The 23866-nt window shown below is 37.9% G+C and overlaps 3 protein-coding genes across 20 annotated transcripts in view; 2 read left to right on the top strand and 1 right to left on the bottom strand.

Moving 5' to 3' along the window:
• The window catches only part of LOC127881948 (uncharacterized), a 220875-nt gene that overhangs the window by 104716 nt on the left and 92293 nt on the right, over nt 1-23866 (bottom strand). The gene's annotated exons all lie outside the window — the stretch shown is intronic.
• LOC127881951 (PRA1 family protein 3-like) overlaps nt 1-23866 on the top strand; it is a 140119-nt gene that overhangs the window by 60481 nt on the left and 55772 nt on the right. The window lies entirely within an intron of this gene.
• Nucleotides 1-23866, top strand: part of LOC127881939 (rabenosyn-5-like) — a 96527-nt gene that overhangs the window by 40795 nt on the left and 31866 nt on the right. For 2 of the 18 annotated variants that reach the window (XM_052430187.1, XM_052430188.1), the window contains exons 3-4: nt 20627-20704; nt 22348-22491. The exons of 13 other annotated variants lie outside the window; for them this stretch is intronic. In XM_052430187.1, the coding sequence (XP_052286147.1) occupies nt 20627-20704; nt 22348-22491 (222 nt within the window). Of the gene's footprint in view, nt 1-17227; nt 17330-20557; nt 20705-22347; nt 22492-23866 lie in introns of those variants that run through there. 3 more of the 18 variants (XM_052430190.1, XM_052430189.1, XM_052430186.1) reach the window with 3 other exon arrangements.

Here is a 23866-nt window from a genome sequence, read left to right on the forward strand (position 1 = left end):
CAAGGCCCTGTTGTGACACATTGGTAGCATTACCGTTAAACTGTTACCAGGCTTATGAAATTAGTTTTTATTGAACTATCTAAGGAAATCTAAATCAGGCACTGATTTTTCTTGTTTTAATGCAGTCATAGATCAGTTGTGGCCTCTGGGTAATGACCAATTTTTGCTTACTTGTCACACCCTTAAAACTTTCTATAATAGCAAATCTGGATTTAGGTGATCTTCAATGGTACATTTAAACTTTAGCTCTGTTACAAGAGTGCTGGTAAAGTCCAGTCACATATTTAAATCTAGGCCATGTCAAAATCAAAGTGTCAAAGACAAATGAAAGATGCGTTCATTAATTATTGTCCAGTTGTTTACTACTGCTGTAAGTTTTTATATAATATGACTGATGAACATCATGTGAGAGAAAATTCACATTATCATTGTATATCAGGTTTAGAAGCCTTTTAGATAACAAAGTATGCTAGTTTTCAATGTCGCTTCTGGGGATCAAACCCGTGGGGCTTTTAGAAAGATTCTGAAATTTTCGATCCCTCGAGAGCAACCAAACCAAAAATTAAGTCAAATATTGCCGACTCGGTTTTTTGAGTCGGTTCATGAGGGATAATGGAGCTCGATTGGTCATTGTCGGCTCTGGTACTACTAACATGTACCCCGGGTACTCTTAAGTATACTTGCATGTACCCCAGGTACGGTAAATAAACGTAATTGTACTCGATCCATATTAGACTGTACCCGAGTTGTATTCGCGCCCAAAATCCGATGTCGTAAAACGCGCAACCGATTATCTTAAACACACTTCTCTTCAAAAAACACTGCATCAACATGCTTTTTGAGTATGTGTTCCGATAATATAGAGGCCATTCTACAGAAAATTGACAAAAATGTGCAGGGCTTAACACTAAGGCACGTCCGAACGCCATTCACTGCCTGTACCTTGGTCCGGGCTAGCCAATGACCCAGGAACATGCCCGACGGGTCGTGTGTATTTTGGGCGGGATTATATGTTCTATATCAATAAACTGCGTTTTAAATAAGCTTTTCAAAGATGCAAAAATCTTAATACAGTACGATCAGATGACATTTAAATCCCAGAGTGAGTTCGGAGACAACAAACGGATCGTATCTCGAAATAGATTCGGAACCCACTGATTGCAATAAAAAAGAGGCCGACAATTCAGAAAATCCCCGGCGGTTTTCCTGGTAAAACACGTCAGTACCTATTTTTAAACGGAATGCCGCTAGACACGGTTTTTGATTGGTTTCCTCGAAGTTACGTTTGAAACTTAAAGCCGGGATCGCCCAGGATCGTCCGGAATGATGAAGGTATAAAACTCGACATTAACACAAAGTAACTATAAAATAGTTATTTATCAATTTTAAATAATTTTAATTTGTTGTCATTATGGAAAAGTTATTCCATCCTTTAGACGATTAATAAATCCATTTAGAGGAAGATAGAGACTTTATTTAGATTAGAAGTGTTTTGGCAATTTTTTTTACGCAATTCAATTAGCAAAACTAATATTAATGGTCGATCCCGGTTTTTAGTAGAGAGTTAACCCTGTACAATTGTTACAACTACCGTAACATGTTATTTTGCTAAGATTCACTTACCATTTCTTGTAAGACGGTAACCCGGCAATCTATGTAAAAAAGGTTTTAACGTTCATGTCGTTGTTTAAGTTTGGCTTTACGGGTGGGGATGGGGGTTCCTCGGATACGAAAAGAAAAGGGAAGGAGGAAAGTAAGGGAAGTATAAGGAAATAAAAAAACACGAAAATTTCTCCAGAAATGGCGTGAAGATAACAAATAGATGTCTTAAATAGATGAATATTGAATTCAATAGCATTAGTAAGGCAAGCTAATAAGAATGATTTAATCATAATTGCGCATCTCCAAGCACAAGAAAATACAAGTTGAATAATAAATATAAAGGTTTTTATAATGCTTGGGTCAGGGCACATGAAAGATTGGTCAGGGCTAGTAGGTTCTGCATTTACTAGCCCGAACGGGCTAGTTGAAAAAAAGTTAGTGTTAAGCCCTGATGTGTATATATAATTATTACAAAATAATAGTCGACAACGACTGATTTCGGGTTAAATTTCCCGGGTACATTTTAGTTTATTTACCGTACCCGGGATACATGTAAGTATACTTAAGAGTACCCGGGGTACATGTACGTAGTACCCGAGCCGACAATGAAAAATCGAGCGATACTGGAAGGTGCAACATCTCTCACGCCCCCTAGCATCGCCTTTAGCAGTATTCAATTCTCAACAGGAAAGTGCTGGAGTCATTAATCCCGAGGGACAAGAAAAACAATTGATTAATGTTCGAAATAAATAATTTGATTAATGACAATTTTATTATTTTCACAGGAAAAGCGCAGTCAAATCAGTATCCAATTAAATTATTTGTTATTGTCAGAAAAACGCTTTTAAGCAAACAGCTTTCAAGCGACTGCAGGCTGACCTAGATCCAAACTGGCCACAATCGCCTTAATGTCTCTTTTACTGTGACACAGTTCATTTAACTTTAAAATGATAAAAAGTAATGCCACTAAGAAAGAGTATACAAACCAGTAAAGAGTTTGAAATCAATGTTGACTTTTAGGACAGCTTGGTGATCTGCAAATCCCCGATGAAATGTTGATATCGGGTATCATAGTCATTCAATAAGTCGCAAAATGCTCGAATACAATTTATAAAGCACAATGTGACTTATATTGATAACTAAAAATGCCAGTATGCCAGTTTTGCCATCTCAAGCTGTTACGATTCAGAAAGTCCTTCATTCACATCGAGTATATATCCTTCGAATTCCAACTATTGTTGTCATAAGCGGAGATTTAGTGAATAAATAATTCATATATCCTAAATGACAGCTTCTATATAGCGAAACAAGCCAATTTATGCAGTAAGAAAGTTTTGAATCGAGACTCTCATGGTGGCGGCCATTGTTGAATGTTGAAACACGAACGACAACTCTGCTAGGAGAATGTTATCAATGACGAGCAATCTCCTACGCAGTGGCGAATGCAAGAGGGAAGTAACTGAAAAATCGAGTTAAATCAATCGGACTGGCTCGGTCTTTTACATAGGTCGCCATTGTGAAAAAAAATCATGGTTATGATACCTAGGACGATGCTGTTCGCATCGTCAAAAAGTAATCCTTAAAAATATTACCTGCGTCGCTCTTTTGTTGATATTTTACTCCCCACACAGATCTTTGACAGTCACGTGGTATAGGCACCGTGCTCTAGAAAGCCGCAGAATCAAAACCTCCTCCTCTATAAAATTCAGTATAACCTTGTTCACGTTGACCATGACCACCTTACCCCTACCCGTAACTTGAACTTCCAGATCGCTCATTCCCGTACCCAGTACCACCTAAACTCCTTCTTCCCCAGAACCTAAGGCATTGGAATAGTCTCCCATGCCAGGTCAAGCCCAGTCCCAGCCTAGATATCTTCAAAGATAGGCTGGTGACAGTTACAGTCTAGCCACCTTACTATGTTTTGTCCCCTACCGGTGAAACCGGAGGGGACTTATGGTTTGCGGTCTGTGTTTCTGTGAGTCTGTCTGTTATACTTATCTGGATCCTACAATAACTTTAAAAGTTCTTCATATTTTTTCATGAAACTTGTAACATGGACAGATGGCAATATGGAGATTATACACCTAATTTCATTTTGTTCCTACGTCAAGAATTCTGGTTGCGAAGGCAACAAATAGACTATTGCTGAAAATGGTGGATCCTGCGATAACTTTAAAAGTTTGTCATATTTTTTATGAAACTTGAAACATGGATAGATGGCAATATGGAGATTATGCACGTCATTTCATTTTGTTTCTACGTCAAGAGTTATGGTTGCTATGGCAACACATAGACTAGAAATATTGCTGCAAATGGTGGTTTCACCGAAAGGGGATTTATATTGCTTGGCAATAGTCTTGTTAATCTTGCACACTTTTATCTTTGAACTTTCATCTTTTAACCTGCACTAATATCTTATTTTTTACACAGTTTTCTTGACAGCGCCTCCCAGTTAGAGTCAGAATTGATTGCCCGGGAGTAACACGTAGACGTAGACGTACACAAAGGGAAATGCTGGTCCAAGTAATGAAAATCCAGCTAATTTACGTTTAAATAGTTATTTTAACATGTATGTTACAACTGTTTGATGTTTAGCTTAGGTGAACATTCGACAATTGGTTCCAAACCGGTTGCAAAATGTTACCCAGAGCTGACTTCTTTTGACTAGCTTTAAGGTCAAGCTACTTGGCATGCATGTGTATATCAAAGAGCTGCACATTTTGAGTGGTGAAAGGTTAAGCTCAAGGTCATCTTTCAAGGTCAAAGGTCAAATTTTGCAATATTGAAGATAGCAACTGGATATTTGGCATGCATGTGTATCTCCGCTCTCTTACACTGCGGTTCATTCATGTATGTTGAGGCACGAACGACAACTCTGCTAGGAGAATGGTGTATCTCATGGAGCTATTTTGAGAGGTGAAATGGCAAGGTCATCCTTTAAGGTCAAAGGTCAAATATATGGCTTCAAAGCGCAGTAGGGGGCATTGTGTTTCACAAACACAGCTCTTTTTTTTAGCTTCAGAATTATTTAATGTTTTATCTTAAATATCAGTGTAAATTATTTCCAAAAACTTGAAACAATTTGATAATTTTTATAAAAATGGTTTTAAAAGTTTTTGTCGATAGTTGGTACCCTTAGGCTACGCAGATTGACGGGCTGTGTGTGGGTTGGGGTTGACAACGGGTTGATCTAAATATGGCATTCTACATGTACAACTACATACATGTATATATCCAATAATCCGTTGAACCTTCCTCTGACATATGAAAATGAACCTGTGAGTCATTATCAGTTTGAGGCATTAAGCTCAACTTCTTTGGCTACAATGACCATTTAATTTCTTTTGACTCTTTCAGAAAATGCTGCATTGCTCCACCTGTGAGCCTTGGGAAGAAGTCCCTTCTGCTGTAAATGTGGCATCAAAAAAGAAACTAACTGCCTAGGAAATGGCCGGAAATGCACAGAATAAGAACATTTCTGTTGCATATGTGGGGCATGCAAACAGATGTACCGGTAAGCTTTGTGACATGCCTTCAATTGATAATTCTCTTTTACCCAAAAAACATAGATTGAGGCCCATGGAATGTCACAGCATTACTGTTTACAGTAAACCTTTAAGTTGCCTTCAAGGCTGAGCAGTGAGACCCCTGGATTGTCACAGCATTACAGTAAACCTTTAAGTTGCCACCCAGGCTGAGCAGTAAAGAATATTTTACCAAGGTGAAGAAATGAGAAGTGCTTTAACTTGTGAGGAACTGGTTAAATGCAGCAACTTCGTAACACTTCCAAGATTGTACTTTGTGACAGAAAGTTCAGAAACGATAAGCAGGTAAGTACATGAGAACATGTGTACAGTCATGGTTTCTTCTCCAAATGAGGGAGGTGGGTCTCTACCATTTGGCAGTCTATTCCATTTAAAGCCTATACCATGCCATTTAAAGCCCACACATAATTTCAACTGCAAATATGTTAAAACATATTAGAAATGAAGCAAACATGCTTTAAGAAAACCTTGGTGAATTCCAACATACTTTGAAAATAACTTCTGGAACTAGAAAATATGTTAGACTCAAGACGTTTTATACGCCCAACGGGACGTATTATGTTATGGCGCCTGTCGTCTGTCTGTCTGTCCGTCCGTCTGTGCACGCATTGCCTTCCGCTCTGTAACTCTGTTATGCATAAGGTGATATTCAAATAAATGCATTTACATGTTCCCCCATATTAGAAGGTGTGTCGCGTGCAAGAACCGTTACTCTACCTTTCTCTGTTGATGAATTATCTCCCATTTTTCTGATTTAGGTGAAAAATTTCCCTTCCGCTCTGTAACTATGTTATGGATTAAGCGAAATCCATATAATTTCACACAGTTGTTACAAAATAGTAGACGGTGTGTCGCGTGCAAAAACCATAACTCTGCGACTGTCCATTGTTGAATTATCTCCCCTTTTATGTTCATTTTTTGTGAAAAAATGTCCTTCCAATTTTGTTATACATGGGGGAATATTCAAATGTTCCCCACACATGCATGTTGCCCAATAATAGAAGTTGTGTTGCCTGCAAGAACCATTACTCTGTCATCATCTGTTGATGAATTCTCTCCCCTTTTATTGACTTCTGTGAAAAAATACCTTTTGCTATGTAATGTTGTTATCCGCAAAGTGATATTGCAGTCTTTTTACAGAAATGTTACACACAAGAAGAAAATGTGTCACATAAAAGAACCCAGCACCATTACTGAATTATCTCCCTTTTTTCAAATGTCTATGATTCAATTTCCATCCACTCTGTAACTTTGTTATGCATAATGCATAATGCAAAATTCAAATATTTGTACATAAACGTTCATAAAAGAAGGTATGTTGCATAAAAGAACAATAACTCTGCCCCTTCTGAATTATCTCCCTTGTCTTTCATATTCTTTCATACTCTGTTACAGTGTAACCTTTTAACGCATAAAGTGATACTTCAATAATTTCACAGAAATGTCACCCAATAGCAGATGGTGATTTTGGTGAAAGAACCGTAACTTTGCCATTGCATGTTAGTGAATTATCTCCCTTTTTTTTCTCCTTTTGCTATGTACCTTTGTAATGCATAAAGCAATTTTGAAATTACTGCATAGACATATGAACCAATAGTAGTCAGTTTGTTTCGAACAAGGACTGTTACTCTGACAATACCCTGTACTGAATTATCTCCTCTTTTGTTGATTTCTGTTATCTGAATCCAGCTTTGGAACTGTCATATGCACTGTAGCTTTATTAACCACTAAATGTACTGTGACCTCCCACTTACATACTTTGATTGACTGAATATCATGCTGAACATTATTAGTTGGTCTTCGTTGGGTGTATATTTCCCCGCTTGTGGAGCTTTTGTTTTATATTCCGTCATACTTGTAAAACAAATGTATTTTTAATTTTAAATGTGTTTTATGTTTCAGTGCTGCTGACACAACGCCCACAGAAGAGACCAGCCTCTCTGAAACGGATCAACAATGTAGCCCTTCTCCGCCAGCTTTGACACCTCAAAAAACAGAAACTGAATCCCAGTCTCCAGTACTGACACCCCAGAGAGAAGACGCTGAAACACTGACACCCAAGAGAAAAGAAGATGAAGATGCTCAATCACTGAATCCACAGAGAGAAGATGCTTGGCAGTATGCACTTGTTTCTGTGACTGACTTTGTGAAATATCACGTCATGGAGGAAATATTCAGTCCATCTAATACAGATACTTAAGCAACCTGATAGGCCATAACAATGGCTGTATGCCTATGTAAATGAAATAAAACAGCTGTAATGTACTTCATTGATATAATTAAGGAAAAGGGAACAGTGTTGAATGTTGTTGATTTTGGATGGGGTCAATTCGTCCTAATTCCTGATGAGTATCTTTCAACTTATTTTACAGTAAGAGATCGCCTGGTATCTACAAATCTTACATACACTTGCCCACTAGCGCTCTACATCATTGCTTTAAAGGGCATCAAATATTGTATGTTTTCTGAAAATGTAATTGAGTTACAACCAGAAAGTATTGTACAGTACAAACAATGGTTAGAGTAAATGATGGAGTCTTTCAGAAATAATTAAGAGTGTAAGCTTTGGCATGTTTCCCAGATTACATATAAATAAGTTGTAACATTCTCTTGTACAATTGACACTCTGTATAAGTATCTGAGTGTGATATTTTGATAAGTAGCAATCTTATCAGTTTTTTAGATTCAAAATGTTTTTTTGCTGCAAACCGCTTAGTTGGAAATTTGGTACATGACTAAAATCAATTTAACATTGTATGTGTGAACAAACGGAATAAGCATTGCTTAAGAGTATCCGGGGTACATTTAATTGTACTTAAAGAGTATGGGGATACATTTAAGAAGTACCCGAGCCGACAATGACCAATCGACCCTAAGTTCTTTATATTTTGAAAGGGAAATTAAGTTGCAAACAATACTTTTGCCAAGCAATATATGTCCCCTACCGGCTCCACCATTGTCAGATTTGTTTGTATTTGTTGCCATAGCAACCAGAATTTTTGACGTAGGAACAAAAATGAAATGACGTGCATAATGTCCATATTGCCATCTATCCATCTTTCAAGTTTCATGAAAAAATATGAAGAACTTTTAAAGTTATCGCAGGATCCAGAAAACCACCATTTTCAGCAGTATTTCTAGTCTATTTGTTGCCACAGCAACCAAAATTTTTGACGTCGGAACGAAATGAAATGACTTGCATATGTCTATATTGCAATCTATCCATGTTTCAAGTTTCATGAAAAAAATATGAACATTTAAAGTAATCGCAGGATCAAGAAAAGTACCATTTTCAGCAGTATTTATAGTCTATTTGTTGCCAAAGCAACCAGAATTTTTTACGTAGGAACAAAATGAAATGACGTACATAATGTCCATATTGCCATCTATCCATGTTTCAAGTTTCATGAAAAAATACTAATTTTAAAAGTAAAATTCATTTTAATTATTAAATACATTAAAATGAATTTTACTTTTAAAATTTGTTTAATGTCATAAATACGTTATCTGCTATTTTAGAGCTGATTTTTCAGCTGCGGTGGGAAGGCTCGTATATATTTTCCAATCACAGTAAAACCCATAAACAGGGTTATCAGCTTATGTAAGCAAAATCCAAAACAAGGGTTATCAGCTAATCTTCGTTAAAACCGTATTCATTGTTACTTCTCGGACAAAGTAAATATGTCTATGTCGTAAAGAAGACACTACCGTTAGTGAAACCAAAACAAGACCAAACATATACAAATTGTATTGTTGGCACTTCAGAAAACGAAGATAAAAAGTTATAAAAGGTGGTCGGATTCCTCTAGAAAACAGCTTTGAGCTCGTCAAAAAGTGGGGTGTGATTAATAAACGACCACGAAACAGACAGAGCTCTTAATTCATGCGGTTAGATCCTAAAAAGGAATGAATCCTTAGATTAGAGATATGAGTTACCTTCCTTAGTCGAGGTCTAACCCCGAGAAATAGAAGCCGCAGACACATCTCCCCTCCCCCTTTTTAGGGAAATGAAGAGTGCCTTTGAGAACCTCGAATGGACTAACAATGCTGAGATAGAACTTCAAAGCCCCGATTGGCCGTAGAAGTTTATCTTCATCTTCATGTCTACCAGTTTAAGAAAAACTTGGAAACTTGAAGATTTTTAGAAGCCATATAGAGTTGTTATTAAGCAAGGAAACCTGGCTGACACAACAACGTGAAGACGACATTAAATCCAACTGAAATTGGTCATATCCAACAGAAAAACGCATGAATTTCACTTCTCCGTATGGTAAAAGCCATAATAAGAAGGAAAACCGTCTTAAAATAATATTGGAACTGTTAATCAGCCTGATGAAAAGGTTCATAGGAAGCTTATTAAGCAACCCAATAACACAAGCTAAAACCGCTTAAGAAGGTAAGGGAACGAAAAACATAGTGTTGAAGTTCCATAGCTTGGATCAGTTCCAAAATAGGTAAGGCAGCACAGAGTTGTGATGACTTACAAAAACCAAGGTATACGAAAGCATAATCTGTATCCTTTGATGGAGATAGGAACACATTTCTTATCATCAAGGAAAAAGATGAGAAAAACCTCTATGCATCTAGCAGAGTGATTAAGGTAATAAATATGCTCTCGAATAACTAGTCAAAAAAGAATTTCCAGAGAACCTCATAGACAGTTCTGATGGAATTATCCTTGCAAAGTAACAAGGATTGAAGCTCTAACAGAAAAACGTTCTTCTGTAGAGATAACTAATTAATGTCCAGACATGTAGTGGCACATGTTTTGATCAGTATTAAATATGTCTCTCTGAGATATGATATTTGACCTGTGAATAAGTTTCCTGAAAAAATAATTGTACAGGAGACTTTGAAGGTCGTAGAACCATTATCCCATAGTTTACCAAGTAGAAACCATGAAAATATGGCAAAAGCTCACCAAGATATTCCAAAGGAATAGAATAAACGTAAGTATCCAGTTTATGTCAAGTGGACGTATGTATAACAATCGTACACGCTGCTGGATCGATTTCTGTGAACTGCATTCACGTTGTTCAGCATTTACACCGCGATCTACGATCGCATTTCGCTCATTACTAGCGTTAGATGAGGAACAACGTTCCTCGATATTACTTTGCTGCTACATCTACGCCATTTGCAACAACACTGCCGCGCATGTGCAAATCACATTTCATTTAAACCGAACGGAAAACTTATTCGACAGAAAGAACTGCAAGACAAAACATCCAACAGGGCTTTGAGACGACATAGACGCAAAATTGATGTTCTTGCAAAGAACGAATAAGTTCCTGGTTTCCAGATACAAGGAGTGATAATATGTTCACCTCTGTGTCTGGAAGTTAACCACGACCGATGTAGTGTTAGTTGAAACCATCGCAAAGGAGTCGTGAAAATGTGTTGTAAATGAAAAACAGCTAGAAAGAATGCTCGCTTTCACGATGTTGATGTGCAGGTGAAATTCATTAGGATACCACATACTAGAGAATATCAGGATAAGTGGTTCTAGGTGATCGTCCCTAACCTTCCCTGCTCACATCTGTATAAAATGTAAGGAAGGTTGTGGTAGAAAAAGCTATACTCTTGCCAAGATAATCTTCTAGTCTAGACACCACTGAATAGTGGGAAATAATGAAAAAAGGAAATCTGTGTCATTGAATAATCCTGAGATTAACTCCAATAAACATAAAAATAAAGCTGAAACAGACGTAAGAAAAGACGTCTCAGCAGAAAGACCGGTGACCAGACCGGTAAATACCGACCGGTGGCCGGAACCATTAGTCAAGGATGGGTGGGGAAAGAAATCTTGGCAAGCCGAACTTTCCCACTCCCAATATACTTTAAATTTGGTTGAATAGTAAAGTGTTGAACACTTTTAAGTCTATGACCTATCTACAGTAGCCTCTTTCTTCAACCAATAAAAAGGCGCCTTTAAAATCCTGGAAAATAAAGGTCGTGAAGTCATCGATTTGCGAAGTACGGAAATATGTCTAAAAGTGGTATCTCCGGCATCGAAGGTGTGGTGGCAGAAAAAGATGAAAACCCCAGGAGTAAACTTAAGGAGGTCCACCCTTGCCGGTAGAAGGCTTAGAAATCTTCAAATCTTGCTTGGTTAAGCCCTTTATTTCAATGATCCTAACCAGACGAATTCCGATAGGAATTAGACCAGATATAGGAAGACGGCCTGTTAGGGCCAGAAGTGTAATAGAAGAAGAACTTTAAGAGGGAAATGTTGTTCTTTCTAATAATCTTGTCTCCAACAAGGGAATCTTGAAGATGAAAAGAGAAGATGAGGTCCCTCCAGATCTAAGTTCGATAGCTCCCAAGCCATCTACAAGACTGTTGCCGCCATGCGGTCAAGCTGGTAGGCAATCCTATGTATCAGCCCTCTCTCAGTTATCAATTCTCTAACAGAGATTGTAGTAAAAACAACTGGCATAGGAAGCGAAAGTATGATAAGGTCAGAAATCTGACCCGGCAATTTGGAAAAAAATACATCCAAATTGTTAGTCGGGTCAGGTACAGGGGACTAGTAGCTTTTACCGCCATCAAGCGGTTTAGGCTAAGTCATGTCCTAAGGAACTTTCAATGACGATGGAGCAGCAATATTGTTGATTCCAGTAACTTGAAAACATGCACTGTCGTAGGAGCAATAGAAAAGCAGAAGTCGACACGAAATGTCGTCTTGCTAATCCTGCTAGAGTCACGTTTGTGTCCCAACTGTTCCGTGACAGTGACTGGTAAAGGCGGTTTAAAACTTCATCCTTAGGGTCTCGAACATAAATTATAGATCTGATTAATAGAGGTCAAATAGTTATGTTCGACCTTAATGTTAAACTCCGAGCCCGCTTTAGCCGAGCCATCTGCAAGACCAGTAGTCTGCATGTAGCCGGCTGAGATGGAAGTAGAAATAACAGATAGGGGTATTTCATACTCTTCTAATATAAGTAGTTCATATCCAGCACCAGAATGGATTAACTGGTGCATTCTATACATAGATGGTGACGTCACTACGTTATAGTCACCTCTATACTAGGACGCATCACATTCCCCTGGTTTGGGGAATTATGCTTCCGCCAAAGTAGTTCTGCGCAGGAATTTTAATGTTAATAATAAAAGAAAGATCGTTTTTTATTGTGTGTTTAAAACGGAATGTTGTTTAAAAAAATGTTATTTAATAATGTTAAAATGTGATTTTGAATCACTATTAAGACTGATAGCGATTATCAGAAGCACGATAACCTGACCTTCTTTCGCTTTCACTTTTCACTCGTAAAAGAAGTGCTACTCACAATTCCTTTCGCGTTAGTACACATGTCAGTAAGACCGGTGTGTACACAATGTTAACTGGTGAGGAAAATCAACCATAGACCAAGTCAGCGGAAATGATTTGGTAAACAACGGTTGCCAGTGGAACATCAGTATTGAAAAGCACAAAATGTAACGTAGATTGTTGAATCCATAAAACATTGGATTCAATAGAATGATAGCCAGGGTTATACAACCAGGTAATGTAGAAGATACCCGTGAGGGTACAAAATATGACCGATGAAAACACAGTGTAATATCGGTTATTGGTAACTGGTGACCGAACCGAACCGGTCAGTGACCGGTGACTGTAGCCAGGTGAACAGACCAGTCATAATGTGGCCGGTGACGTTACCGGTTAAAGACCGCAATATGGGGGAATCCATATGGTCTGATATCTATGTCGAGAACTGCTCGGAAAAGAAGAGCGTGTCAAACGTCCAATCCGATGGCGATGAGACATCATTAAAGCATACGACGAAGAGTCATTAGATGACGAAGAAGAGGAGGAATAATAGTCCGATTATGATAACGAAGAAGTGGAGGAAAAATAATCCGAAGATGATGAACGACTACTTATTCTGACCAGTGACCAGTGATCAGTAATATCACCGGTGACTGGTGACCGATGTCCGTTGATCGGACCGGACCTGTATAATATGACTGCCTCAGAATGGAAATATCTGATGCAGTAGAATGACCATCCACGAAGTCATCTAACTGATAATGTAAACCGGACAACAACGGTAGATTATCAGTATTGATAAGCACAAAATGTCCAATGTAGTCGTAGTGGAGAGATGAACATCTAATACCGAAACCTGAAAGTTAAACGAACTAATGTTCGTATACAAATACAGTTCGGTGAATGCAACATGTGTGGATGCCATAACGGGAACCAACACACGTGGAATGGAGACATGATATTCCGTAAAGGAAAAAAAAGGGGACCGTCGATATGACCAGTAGGTACGTTAACGCCTACGTGAGAAGTGGCGACGCCCCATATACCTGCGATGCCGAAATGTTGTTTGGCTAGGCTGGAAATAAGGTCTCCTAAAATTGTGTCTCCGTGAGCGTTGACGTGATCGCTTACGAGCGTATCGACGCCGAGAACTGCTCAATGAAGGAGAGGTGTGTTCGATGACTATCCTGTTGTGCTCAATGACGAAGAGGCTTGTCCGATGTCTATCCTGTTGTATCTATGGTGGCAGCTCGTTGACGGTGATGAGTCCTTCGACGAAGAAGAAGAATAGTCCGATGATCATGAAAAACTACTTCTTCTGACCGGTGACCGGACCGGATCGATGACCGGACCGGTGACCGGACCGGCCGGTTAGGCGTCGATCGATGCAGAGCCAAAGCTCTTCTTCTTCTGACCGGTGACCGGACCGGGCCGGTGACCAGACCGGACAGGTGAGCGGACCGGACCGGCCGGTCAGACGTCGATCAATGCAGAGTCAAAGCTCCGTGATCAACGTCCTCGGGCAAAGACCGACGTATGGCGGCCGCCATATAGTCTGACGTCGACCGACTGACAGCATAAGCCCGTTTCGTTCAACGTCTTGCCCGGATGGCCCAAGAAAGAAGTATGGCGGGAGCCATATGGTCTGACATCGACCGACTGCCAGCATAAAAAGCCCGTTTCGGTCAACGTCTTGGCCAATGTCCGATCTTTTCAACTCTTGTATCTGCGACCATCATTTAGTCGATATATGAAAAACAAGAGCAAAACATATTCAACCATAAACTGGTCATAGATTATGATACGGCACATACAATGATTTCCATAATGAAAATAATTAACATTCTCGCAGTTATAATTGTAAAAGAAAATGTCAATTATATGTATAATACCATTGCCGTAGATCATAAATTAAACAAAAGTTTAATTAAAAACAATCGAAAAATAAACAACGGACAAAATTGTCACAAAACCAGGTTTTCAGTTGAAAAAAGTCTGATAAAGGGAGACAATTCAAAATGTGTATTGTTAACCCCCTTGTGTAAAATTGACCTTGATTTCAATTAGAAAACAAGGGCTGTTTGTAAAACATGCATGCCCCCCATATGGGCTGTCAGTTGTAGTGGAATCCATTGCGTGAATAAGTTTTTTGTCACTGTGACCTTGACCTTTGACCTAGTGACCTGAAAATCAATAGGGTCATCTGCCAGTCATGATCAAAGTTCCTATGAAGTTTCATGATCCTAGACGTAAGCATTCTTGAGTTATAATGCGGAAACCATTTTACTGTTTTGAGTCACTGTGACCTTGACCTAGTGACCTGAAAATCATTAGGTGTCATCTGCCAGTCATGATCAATGTTCCTATGAAGTTTCATGATCCTAGGTGTAAGCATTCTTGAGTTATCATCCGGAAACCATTTTACTGTTTCGAGTCACTGTAACCTTGACCTTTAACCTAGTTTCCTGAAAATCAATAGGGGTCATCTGCCAGTCATGACCAATGTACCTATGAATTTTCATGATCCTAGGCCTAAGCGTTCTTGAGTTATCATCCGGAAACTATTTTACTATTTCAAGACACTGTGAAATTGACCTTTGACCTAGTGACCTAAAAATCAATAGGGGTCATCTGCCAGTCATGATAAATGTACCTATGAAGTTTCATGATCCTAGGCCTAAGCGTTCTTGAGTTATCATCCAGAAACCATCTGGTGGACGGAACGACCGACATGTGCAAAACAATATCTTTGAAGGGGGGCATAAAAAAGTCTGATAAAGAGAGAAAACTCAAAATCAAAATGTGCATTGTTACTGATTGTTCATAGTTACATAGTTGTTTCAAAATTAATCTATTTTAAGTTGTGGCGACCTCGACCTTGGAGATATTGACATAATTCTTTCGTGCGACACACAGTCCAATAATGGTGAACAAATGTGCCAAATGATTTTAAAATGTCACAATGCATGACATAGTAATGGCCCAGACAAGCTCATTTATGGGCATTTTTTACCTTCAAACTCAAATTGTGACCTTGACCTTGGAGATATCGACGTGATTCTTTCACGCGACACAACGTCTAATGATGGTGAACAAATGTGCCAAATGATTTTAAAATCTCACAATGAATCACAAAGTAATGGCCCGGACAAGCTCATTTATGGCAATTTTTGACCTTCAAACTCAAATTGTGACCTTGACCTTGGAGATATCGACGTAATTCAATCGCGCGACGCACCGTCTAATGATGGTGAACAAATGTGCCAAATGATTTTAAAATCTGAAAATGAACAACAAAGTTATGGCCCGGACAAGCTCATTTATGGCCATTTTTTACCTTCAAACTCAAATTGTGATCTTGACCTTGGAGATATTGACGTAATTCTTTCGCGCGACACACCGTCTAATGATGGTGAACAAATGTGCCTAATGATTTTAAAATCTGACAATGAACGACAAAGTAATGGCCCGGACAAGCTCATTTGTGGCCATTTTTGACCTTCAAACTCAAATTGTGACCTTGACCTTGGAGATATCGACGTAATTCTTTCGCGCGACACACCGTCTAATAATGGTGAACAAATGTGCCAAATGATTTTAAAATCTGACAATGAACGACAGAAATATGGCCCGGCCAAGCTTGTTCCGCCCGCCAGCCCGCCCGCCGACATTCGCCAATCTAATAACCCGTTTTTTTCTTCGAAAAACCTGGTTAAAAATGACCATCAATTAGATTGTCATGTGTAAAATGTTAAAATCATTATTGCACAAAAATGGCAATGCCGCAAATGATAAACACTCTGTCAATGTATTAGAAGAACACGCTTAGCACAATCTCGTAACAAATACAAAGAACACGTTTTACACGTGCTCGTTCGCGCCTGAAAACGCCCAGCATGGTAGAAATAAACTATTGTTCAATAAAAAGCAAGCATGGCTTACCTTTACAAATGAAACAAAAGTCCATTAAATCCACATAAAAAAATCCGAATGAGAAGTAAAAAGATAAATAACACAATTTATCTATTCAAAACCACATTTAACAAAGTGGAGTAAATCGAAAATCAATTTTCAATTTAGAGCCGTAAAAGACACCTGGTCGATTCGGAAACAATATTCAGGGCTGTTTACTGGTTTTGACCTGGGTTGCATTGCACTATGTTTAACATAGTCTATATTGCAGTATGGAGGTAGCCGGTTCCCAGTTAATTTTCCGGATGAGTTAATTCCTATTGGAAAGGAGAAAGCTATAAGATAGCAGGTAATGTATTTATTACATTAAAATGAAGAACTTTTAAAGTTATCGCAGGATCCAGAAAAGTGTGACGGACTCACGGACACACAGAGCACAAACAATAAGTCCCCACCGGTAAAACCGGTAGGGGACAAATAATGGTACATGTAATAAGTAATAACCTTTGACGATTTCTTATATGGCATTCAATGTTAATATGGCTGCGAAAGATAAATGAAATAAAAGTATAACAACTATCGAAATAACCTTCATGTTCCTTTTCCTTTGGCTCAAATCGTTTCTTTAAACTGAGATCAGTGAATATTTTCCCCTCATTGATGGCGCAGAAATTTCTAACTAAAGCGCATGATTTAGGTACTATGGTGGACAGCTATCTAAAGGATAAGTCTACACGTCTTATGTGCTCCGAAACCGCATACCATTATCGTTTGGTTGAGTATGGAAAACTTATCGTATTGAGTGGCTCAAGCAATGTGTACTGTCAATGACAACAATAACACAAAGGGAGAAAACTGTGTCGAGGAAGTTTTCTTCTCATTGATGTAAGCGGCCACTGTCAAATTGGAACAACCTCTGGACTCTCAAAAGTTGTTTCGCCTTTGTAAATTGTAGGTATATCTTTGGAGCGATCACACCTATACAACTGTGGTGGTATTTCATTTTAAATTTTATTGAACATATATCGAAACGAAAATAGTTTATAACAATAAGTTAATAACGCTTGTGCATTCATTTTGTTGCAGAAGTTGAATATTAAGACTCTTAGTCTTATTAGTCCCCTACCGGTTTCACCGCAGGGGACTTATGTTTTTGTCTCCGTCCGTCCGTCCGTCACACTTTTCTGGATCCTGCGATAACTTTATAAGTTCTTAATATTTTTTCATGAAACTTGGAACATGGATAGATGGCAATATGGACATTATGCACGTCATTTCAATTCGTTCCTACGTCAACAATTATGGTTGCTATGGCAACAAATAGACTAGAAATACTGCTGAAAATTATGGTTTTTCTGGATCCTGCGATAACTTTTAAAGTTCTTAATATTTTTTTTATGTAACTTGAAACATGGATAGATGGCAATATGGACATTATGTACGTTATTTCATTTTGTTCCGACGTAAAAAATTCTGGTTGCTATGGCAACAAATAGACTAGAAATACTGCTGAAAATGGTGGTTTTCTGGATCCTGCAATAACTTTTAAAGTTCTTTATATTTTTTCCTGAAACTTGAAACATGGATAGATGGCAATATGGACATTATGCACTTCATTTCATTTTGTTCCCAAATAAAAAAATTGGTTGCTATGGCAACAAATATATATATAAAAAATCTGGAATTTCTGACAATGGTGGAGCCGATAGGGGACTTATATTGCTTGGCAATAGTCTTGTTAAGATTAATAAGAGTAAATAAATGTTTCAAACCACTTAAATGTTTATATAAGGAATACAAGCGCAAAACTCTTCTATCTTACACATTGACCCAACATTATCACATTAATAATAAATTTATGATACCTATAGTTTCAATAAGAGACAGCAGGCAACTGACTTGACCACTTCAAAGCGGTTTTCCATAATATTGGTATGTGGCGTCTGAATAATGTTGACTGCCTTCTTGTTTAAAGGTCATATTAAGTCAAAATGTTACTACTATCCACCCATATTTTAGGTAAGCTTGTGACTGCCATATTTGCTGTATGTGAGCAAAGCTTACTAATTAAATAATTAAAATAAAAAAAAAATGTTCATTAAAATTTATTTTTAGACAATAGCCTGTTGCAGGAAACACATATTCTTGCAAAACTTAGCTAAAGGAATAATAAAATGCGTGTGTACACTGTTTTTTTTATATATCGGATCAATTATTGAACGTACAATCATCACTTTTCTTCATTTCAGAATCACCAAAATCTATAAATGTTAACTGTAGTCACAACTAAAACAACAACAGTGTCTTTCATTCTTATTTGTTATTACGTCAGGTATTTCCATGATAAATAGGTAAAATAGAACCAAAAATTTAAAGAAATATTACGGAATCCGGATAGTTCCATCTATAATCTCGCCCTTCTTTTATCAAGGGCGACACACGACACACGAAGCGATACACGAGTGACGATATTTTGCTCGACAGTCGCGGCGACGCACGATATTTTGCGCGACAGTCGCGGCGACGCACGATATTTTGCGCGATACACGAAGCGACGCACGAGAATGTATTACAAAATATCGCCCCTGTGTAGGTAGCCTAAAAGGCGATATATCGTGTTGAATATATCGTGCGTCGCCGCGACTGTCGCGCAAAATATCGTGCGTCGCCACGACTGTCGAGCAAAATATCGTGCTTCGCCGCGACTGTCGCGTAAAATATCGTGTACCGCTTCGTCTGTCGTGTCTCGCGTTCAAAGGGCGACGCAAGAAACACGAAGCGACGCACGATATTTTGCGCGACAGTCGCGGCGACGCACGATATTTTATTATTCAAATATCGCCCATATTATCCGAAGCTCGCGTATCGCGGTCTAATTTCAGACCGCGACACACGAAGCACGAAGCGATAGTCGATATTTTGCGAGATATTTTTTAAACGGTGTTACAGTAATTTTTAACCATTTATTATCAATATGGCTGTCCTCGACAAACTTATTAAAGATTATTCTAGCATTAGTAAACCGAGTACAAATTAATTAATTTTCATAATAATTTTGATATATATTGACAAGGATATATGTTTAAAACCATTCAGAAATTTGAATAATGGGGTAAATGTTTTATCAATTTTAAGATAATATATCATTATAATCTGTATCCCATCCAATAGGATTGCAGATGTGTAGATAACGTGTAACTTCAAGTAAGATATCAATATAAAACCAGATTTCTTTTCAGTACATGTGTACTCATCAATTATAGGTCATCCAGATTATTGACGAGCAACATTAATGTCCAGTCTATTGATACATAAATTAGACTGTATTTTTGGTGGTGGTATTGTTTTACCTTTTAGATACCTTTTATAATGCTTTATCAAATAAATTATCGGCATGAATAAAACTGCATACAGTGCAAACAACAATTTTATAATATTTATATTGGCTAACAAAAACGCTTTTGCAGGGGGCAAAACGTTTGTTTCATATTGCTTAACAGGGTTCCAGATATAATATAATTGACTATTATATAATAATATTCAGATAAAGTTCACACTGTTACTTTTGTGCTTGTCTAATATGATTTAAACAAAAAGCACGTAATGCACGTTGAACCGTAGAATCCAACAACTTATAACTCAACCTAGGGAACTCAGTGTTATATTCAAAATCGTTATTCCAAGCGATTTTCATCAAATATACGTTTATATAAAATATTTATGTAATATTAAATATTTATTTATTGCCAGATTAAAGTATAAGAAGCGAATAGCTTTCTATGTCAATAATATACCTTTTTTCTTGCTGACCAGACATAAATATTATTATAAAATAATATAATATCAAAAAATATATTTTTTTTATATATTATATATATTTACGACATGATTCACATAATTGATGACGTAAAAATATCCCCTTTTTGTCTCCCCTGATTTTTTGAAAGCGCGACAGTCGACAGGCGTTATTATTACAGCGATATTTGAACTGTACAAATATCAAGCGTCGCCGCGACTATCGCGTAAAATATCGAGTATCGCTTCGTGCGTCGTGTGTCGCGATCGTTAATTAGACCGCGATACACGAGATTCGGATAATATGGAATAATATATGGTAGTTGTTAACATGTAAAGCATGATGCTAATCATTATTACGCCCTAGCGAATAATTATTATGCAAAATCTTAACTAGTTTATAATGAAGTACATCTATTTTTTCCAGAAACAATGGCATCCTCTGGGGGTGAGATTCTAGAGGGATTCCTGTGCCCTATGTGTATGAAGGAGCTAGGCACAGTGTCCCAGCTACAGTCCCACTTTGAGGAAGCACACAGTACTGAAGATAAGGCTACACTCAACCAATTAAGAGGTGCGTTATGTTTAACTGTTAGGTTGTAGATTACTGGTCTTGCTTTTGCTATTTTGATTCCATTTCTTTTGAAATGTTAACACTTGAAAGGTAAGAACTTTTCATCGGCAAGCCCTTTGATTTTTCCTTATTCAAATTGATTTTTATGCCCCCCTTCGAAGAAGAGGGGGTATATTGCTTTGCACATGTCGGTCTGTCGGTCGGTCCGTCCACCAGGTGGTTTCCGGATGATAACTCAAGAACGCTTGGGCCTAGGATCATGAAACTTCATAGGAATATTGATCATGACTCGCAGATGACCCCTATTGATTTTCAGGTTACTAGGTCAAAGGCCAAGGTCACAGTGACCCGAAATAGTAAAATGGTTTTCGGATGATAACTCAAGAACGCTTATGCCTAGGATAATGAAACATCGTAGGTAGATTGATAATGGCTGGCAGATGACCCCTATTGATCTTCAGGTCACTAGGTCAAAGGTCAAGGTCACGGTGACCCGAAATAGTAAAATGGTTTCCGGATGATAACTCAAGAACGCTTATGCCTAGGATCATGAAACTTCATAGGTACATTGATCATGACTCGCAGATGACCTAGAGCTATTGATTTTCAGGTCACTAGGTCAAAGGTCAAGGTCACGGTGACCCGAAATAGTAAATGGTTTCCGGATGATAACTCATGAACGCTTATGCCTAGGATCATGAAACTTGATAGATAGATTGATCATGACTCGCAGTTGACCCCTATTGATTTTCAGGTCACTATATCAAAGGTCAAGGTCACGGTGACCTGAAATAGTAAAATGGTTTCCGGATGATTACTCAAGAACGCTAATGGCTACAATCATGAAACTTCATAGGTACAGTAATCATGACTTGCAGATGACTCCTATTGATTTTGAGGTCACTTGTTCAAAGGTCAAGGTCATGGTGACCCGAAATAGTAAAATGGTTTCCGGATGATAACTCAAGAACACTTATGCCTAGGATCATGAAACTTCATAGGTACATTGATCATGACTCGCAGATGACCCCTATCGACTTTGAGGTCACTAGGTCAAAGGTCAAGTTCACGGTGACCCGAAATAGTCAAATGGTTTCCGGATGATAACTGAAAAACGCTTATTCCTAGGATCATGAAACTTGATAGGTAGATTGATCATGACTCGCAGATGACCCCTATTGATTTTCAGGTCACTAGGTCAAAGGTCAAGGTCACGGTGACCCGAAATAGTAAAAAAGTTTCCGGATGATAACTCAAGAACGCTTATGGCTAAGATCATGAAACTTCATAGGTACATTGATCATGACTGGCAGATGACCCCTATTGATTTTCAGGTCACTAGGTCAAAGGTCAAGGTCACAGTGACAAAAAACATATTCACACAATGGCTGTCACTACAACGGAGAGCCCATATGGGGGGCATGCGTGTTTTACAAACAGCCCTTATTATTAATTTATGTATGTAATACTGATGACTCATGGATATATGATTAGTAAAGTGACATTAAGTGTGCATATAAACATGTGTGCAATATTATATTATTAATTGTCAACACTATTTACATTATCATTAATGTTTTCACCACTGTTAAATTGTATTAATGTTTTATAAACTACTCAAATTGTAATATTTATAACTGTAGGCCTGTTTGACAAAGCCAAGAAGAAGTTTTTGGGCGATAAAGAGGTAGAGGTGACTGTAGAGAGTGGGCATTCAGGCTCAAATAGTGTACTGACCAAGTCAACCGGACTGTACGATGTGGACTATTGGCAGCCACAGGACATTGGTAGGAAACACGGGTGAACTATTACAAGTTTTCAGCTGATTAATGTTAATATACATATTCATCAGTGGCTCATTTAGACCTTCACATTTACCCTACTGTAACTTGTGTATGTAACTTAAAATAAGTTAAAAATTTCCAGAAATTACCATGAAATAATGCTGCTAATCATCTTTTGTAAAAACTTTAGAACAAAGGAAAGCTTAGACTAACTCGATACTTACAAATAATATTGATTTGTTTTTCTATAATTAAAATGAAGTTTCATTTTACTTAAATAATATATAAAAGCTGTACTTTTATATTTTAAATTGTTCTACAGGTACTATAGTTATTTTATAATTATAATTACAAGATTGCTTAAGTACTCCTAAAATCATTTAATTATACCCCCATTACCAATATATAGGACTAACTTTGTCGGTCGGTCTGTCGGTCGGTCAGTCTGTCTGTACAGAAAATGTTATCCAATCTTCACCAAACTTGGTCAGAAGTTGTATCTAGATGATGTCTAGGTCAATTTTGAATATGGATCATGCCAGGTCAGTAACTAGGTCACGGGGTCACTTAGTGCGTTTTAAACCGAAAGTTTGTCCGGACCATAACAATGTCATTTATCGTTAGATTTTGAAATGAGTTGGTACATTTGTTCAACATCATGGGACGGTGTGTCATGCGAAAGACGTTGATATCTCCAAGATCAAGGTCACACTTGGAGTTGCCCATAAATGAGCGATAACTATGCCATTTATTGTGAGACTTAAAAATCATTTGGCACATTTGTTCACCATCATTGGACGGTGTGTCATGCGAAAGAATTACGTCGATATCTCCAAGGTCAAGGTCACACTTTGAGTTCAAAGGTCAAAAATGGCCATAAATGAGCTCATCCGGGCCATAACTATGTTGTTCATTGTGAGATTTTAAATTCATTTGGCACATTTGTTCACCATCATTGGACGGTGTGTCATGCGAAATAATTACGTCGATATCTCCAAGGTCAAGGTCACACTTTGAGTTCAGAGGTCAAAACAGGCCATACATAAGCTTGTTTGGGCTATAAATATGTTGTTCATTGTAAGATTTTAAAATAATTTAGCACATTTGTTCACCCTCATTGGACGGTGTGTCATGCGAAAGAATTACGTCGATATCTGCAACTTCAAGGTCACACTTTGAGTTCAATGGTCAAACATGGCCATAAGTGATCTTTTCCGGGCCATATCTATGTAATTCATTGTGAGATTTTAAAATTACTCGGTACATTTGTCCACAATCATTGGACGGTGTCATGGGAAAGAATTACGTCGCTATCTCCAAGGTCGATATCACACTTTGAGTTCAAAGGTCAAAAATGGCCATAAATGATCTAGTCCGG

Source organism: Dreissena polymorpha, chromosome 5 (genome assembly GCF_020536995.1).
Source record: "Dreissena polymorpha isolate Duluth1 chromosome 5, UMN_Dpol_1.0, whole genome shotgun sequence".
Lineage (NCBI taxonomy): Eukaryota > Metazoa > Mollusca > Bivalvia > Myida > Dreissenidae > Dreissena > Dreissena polymorpha.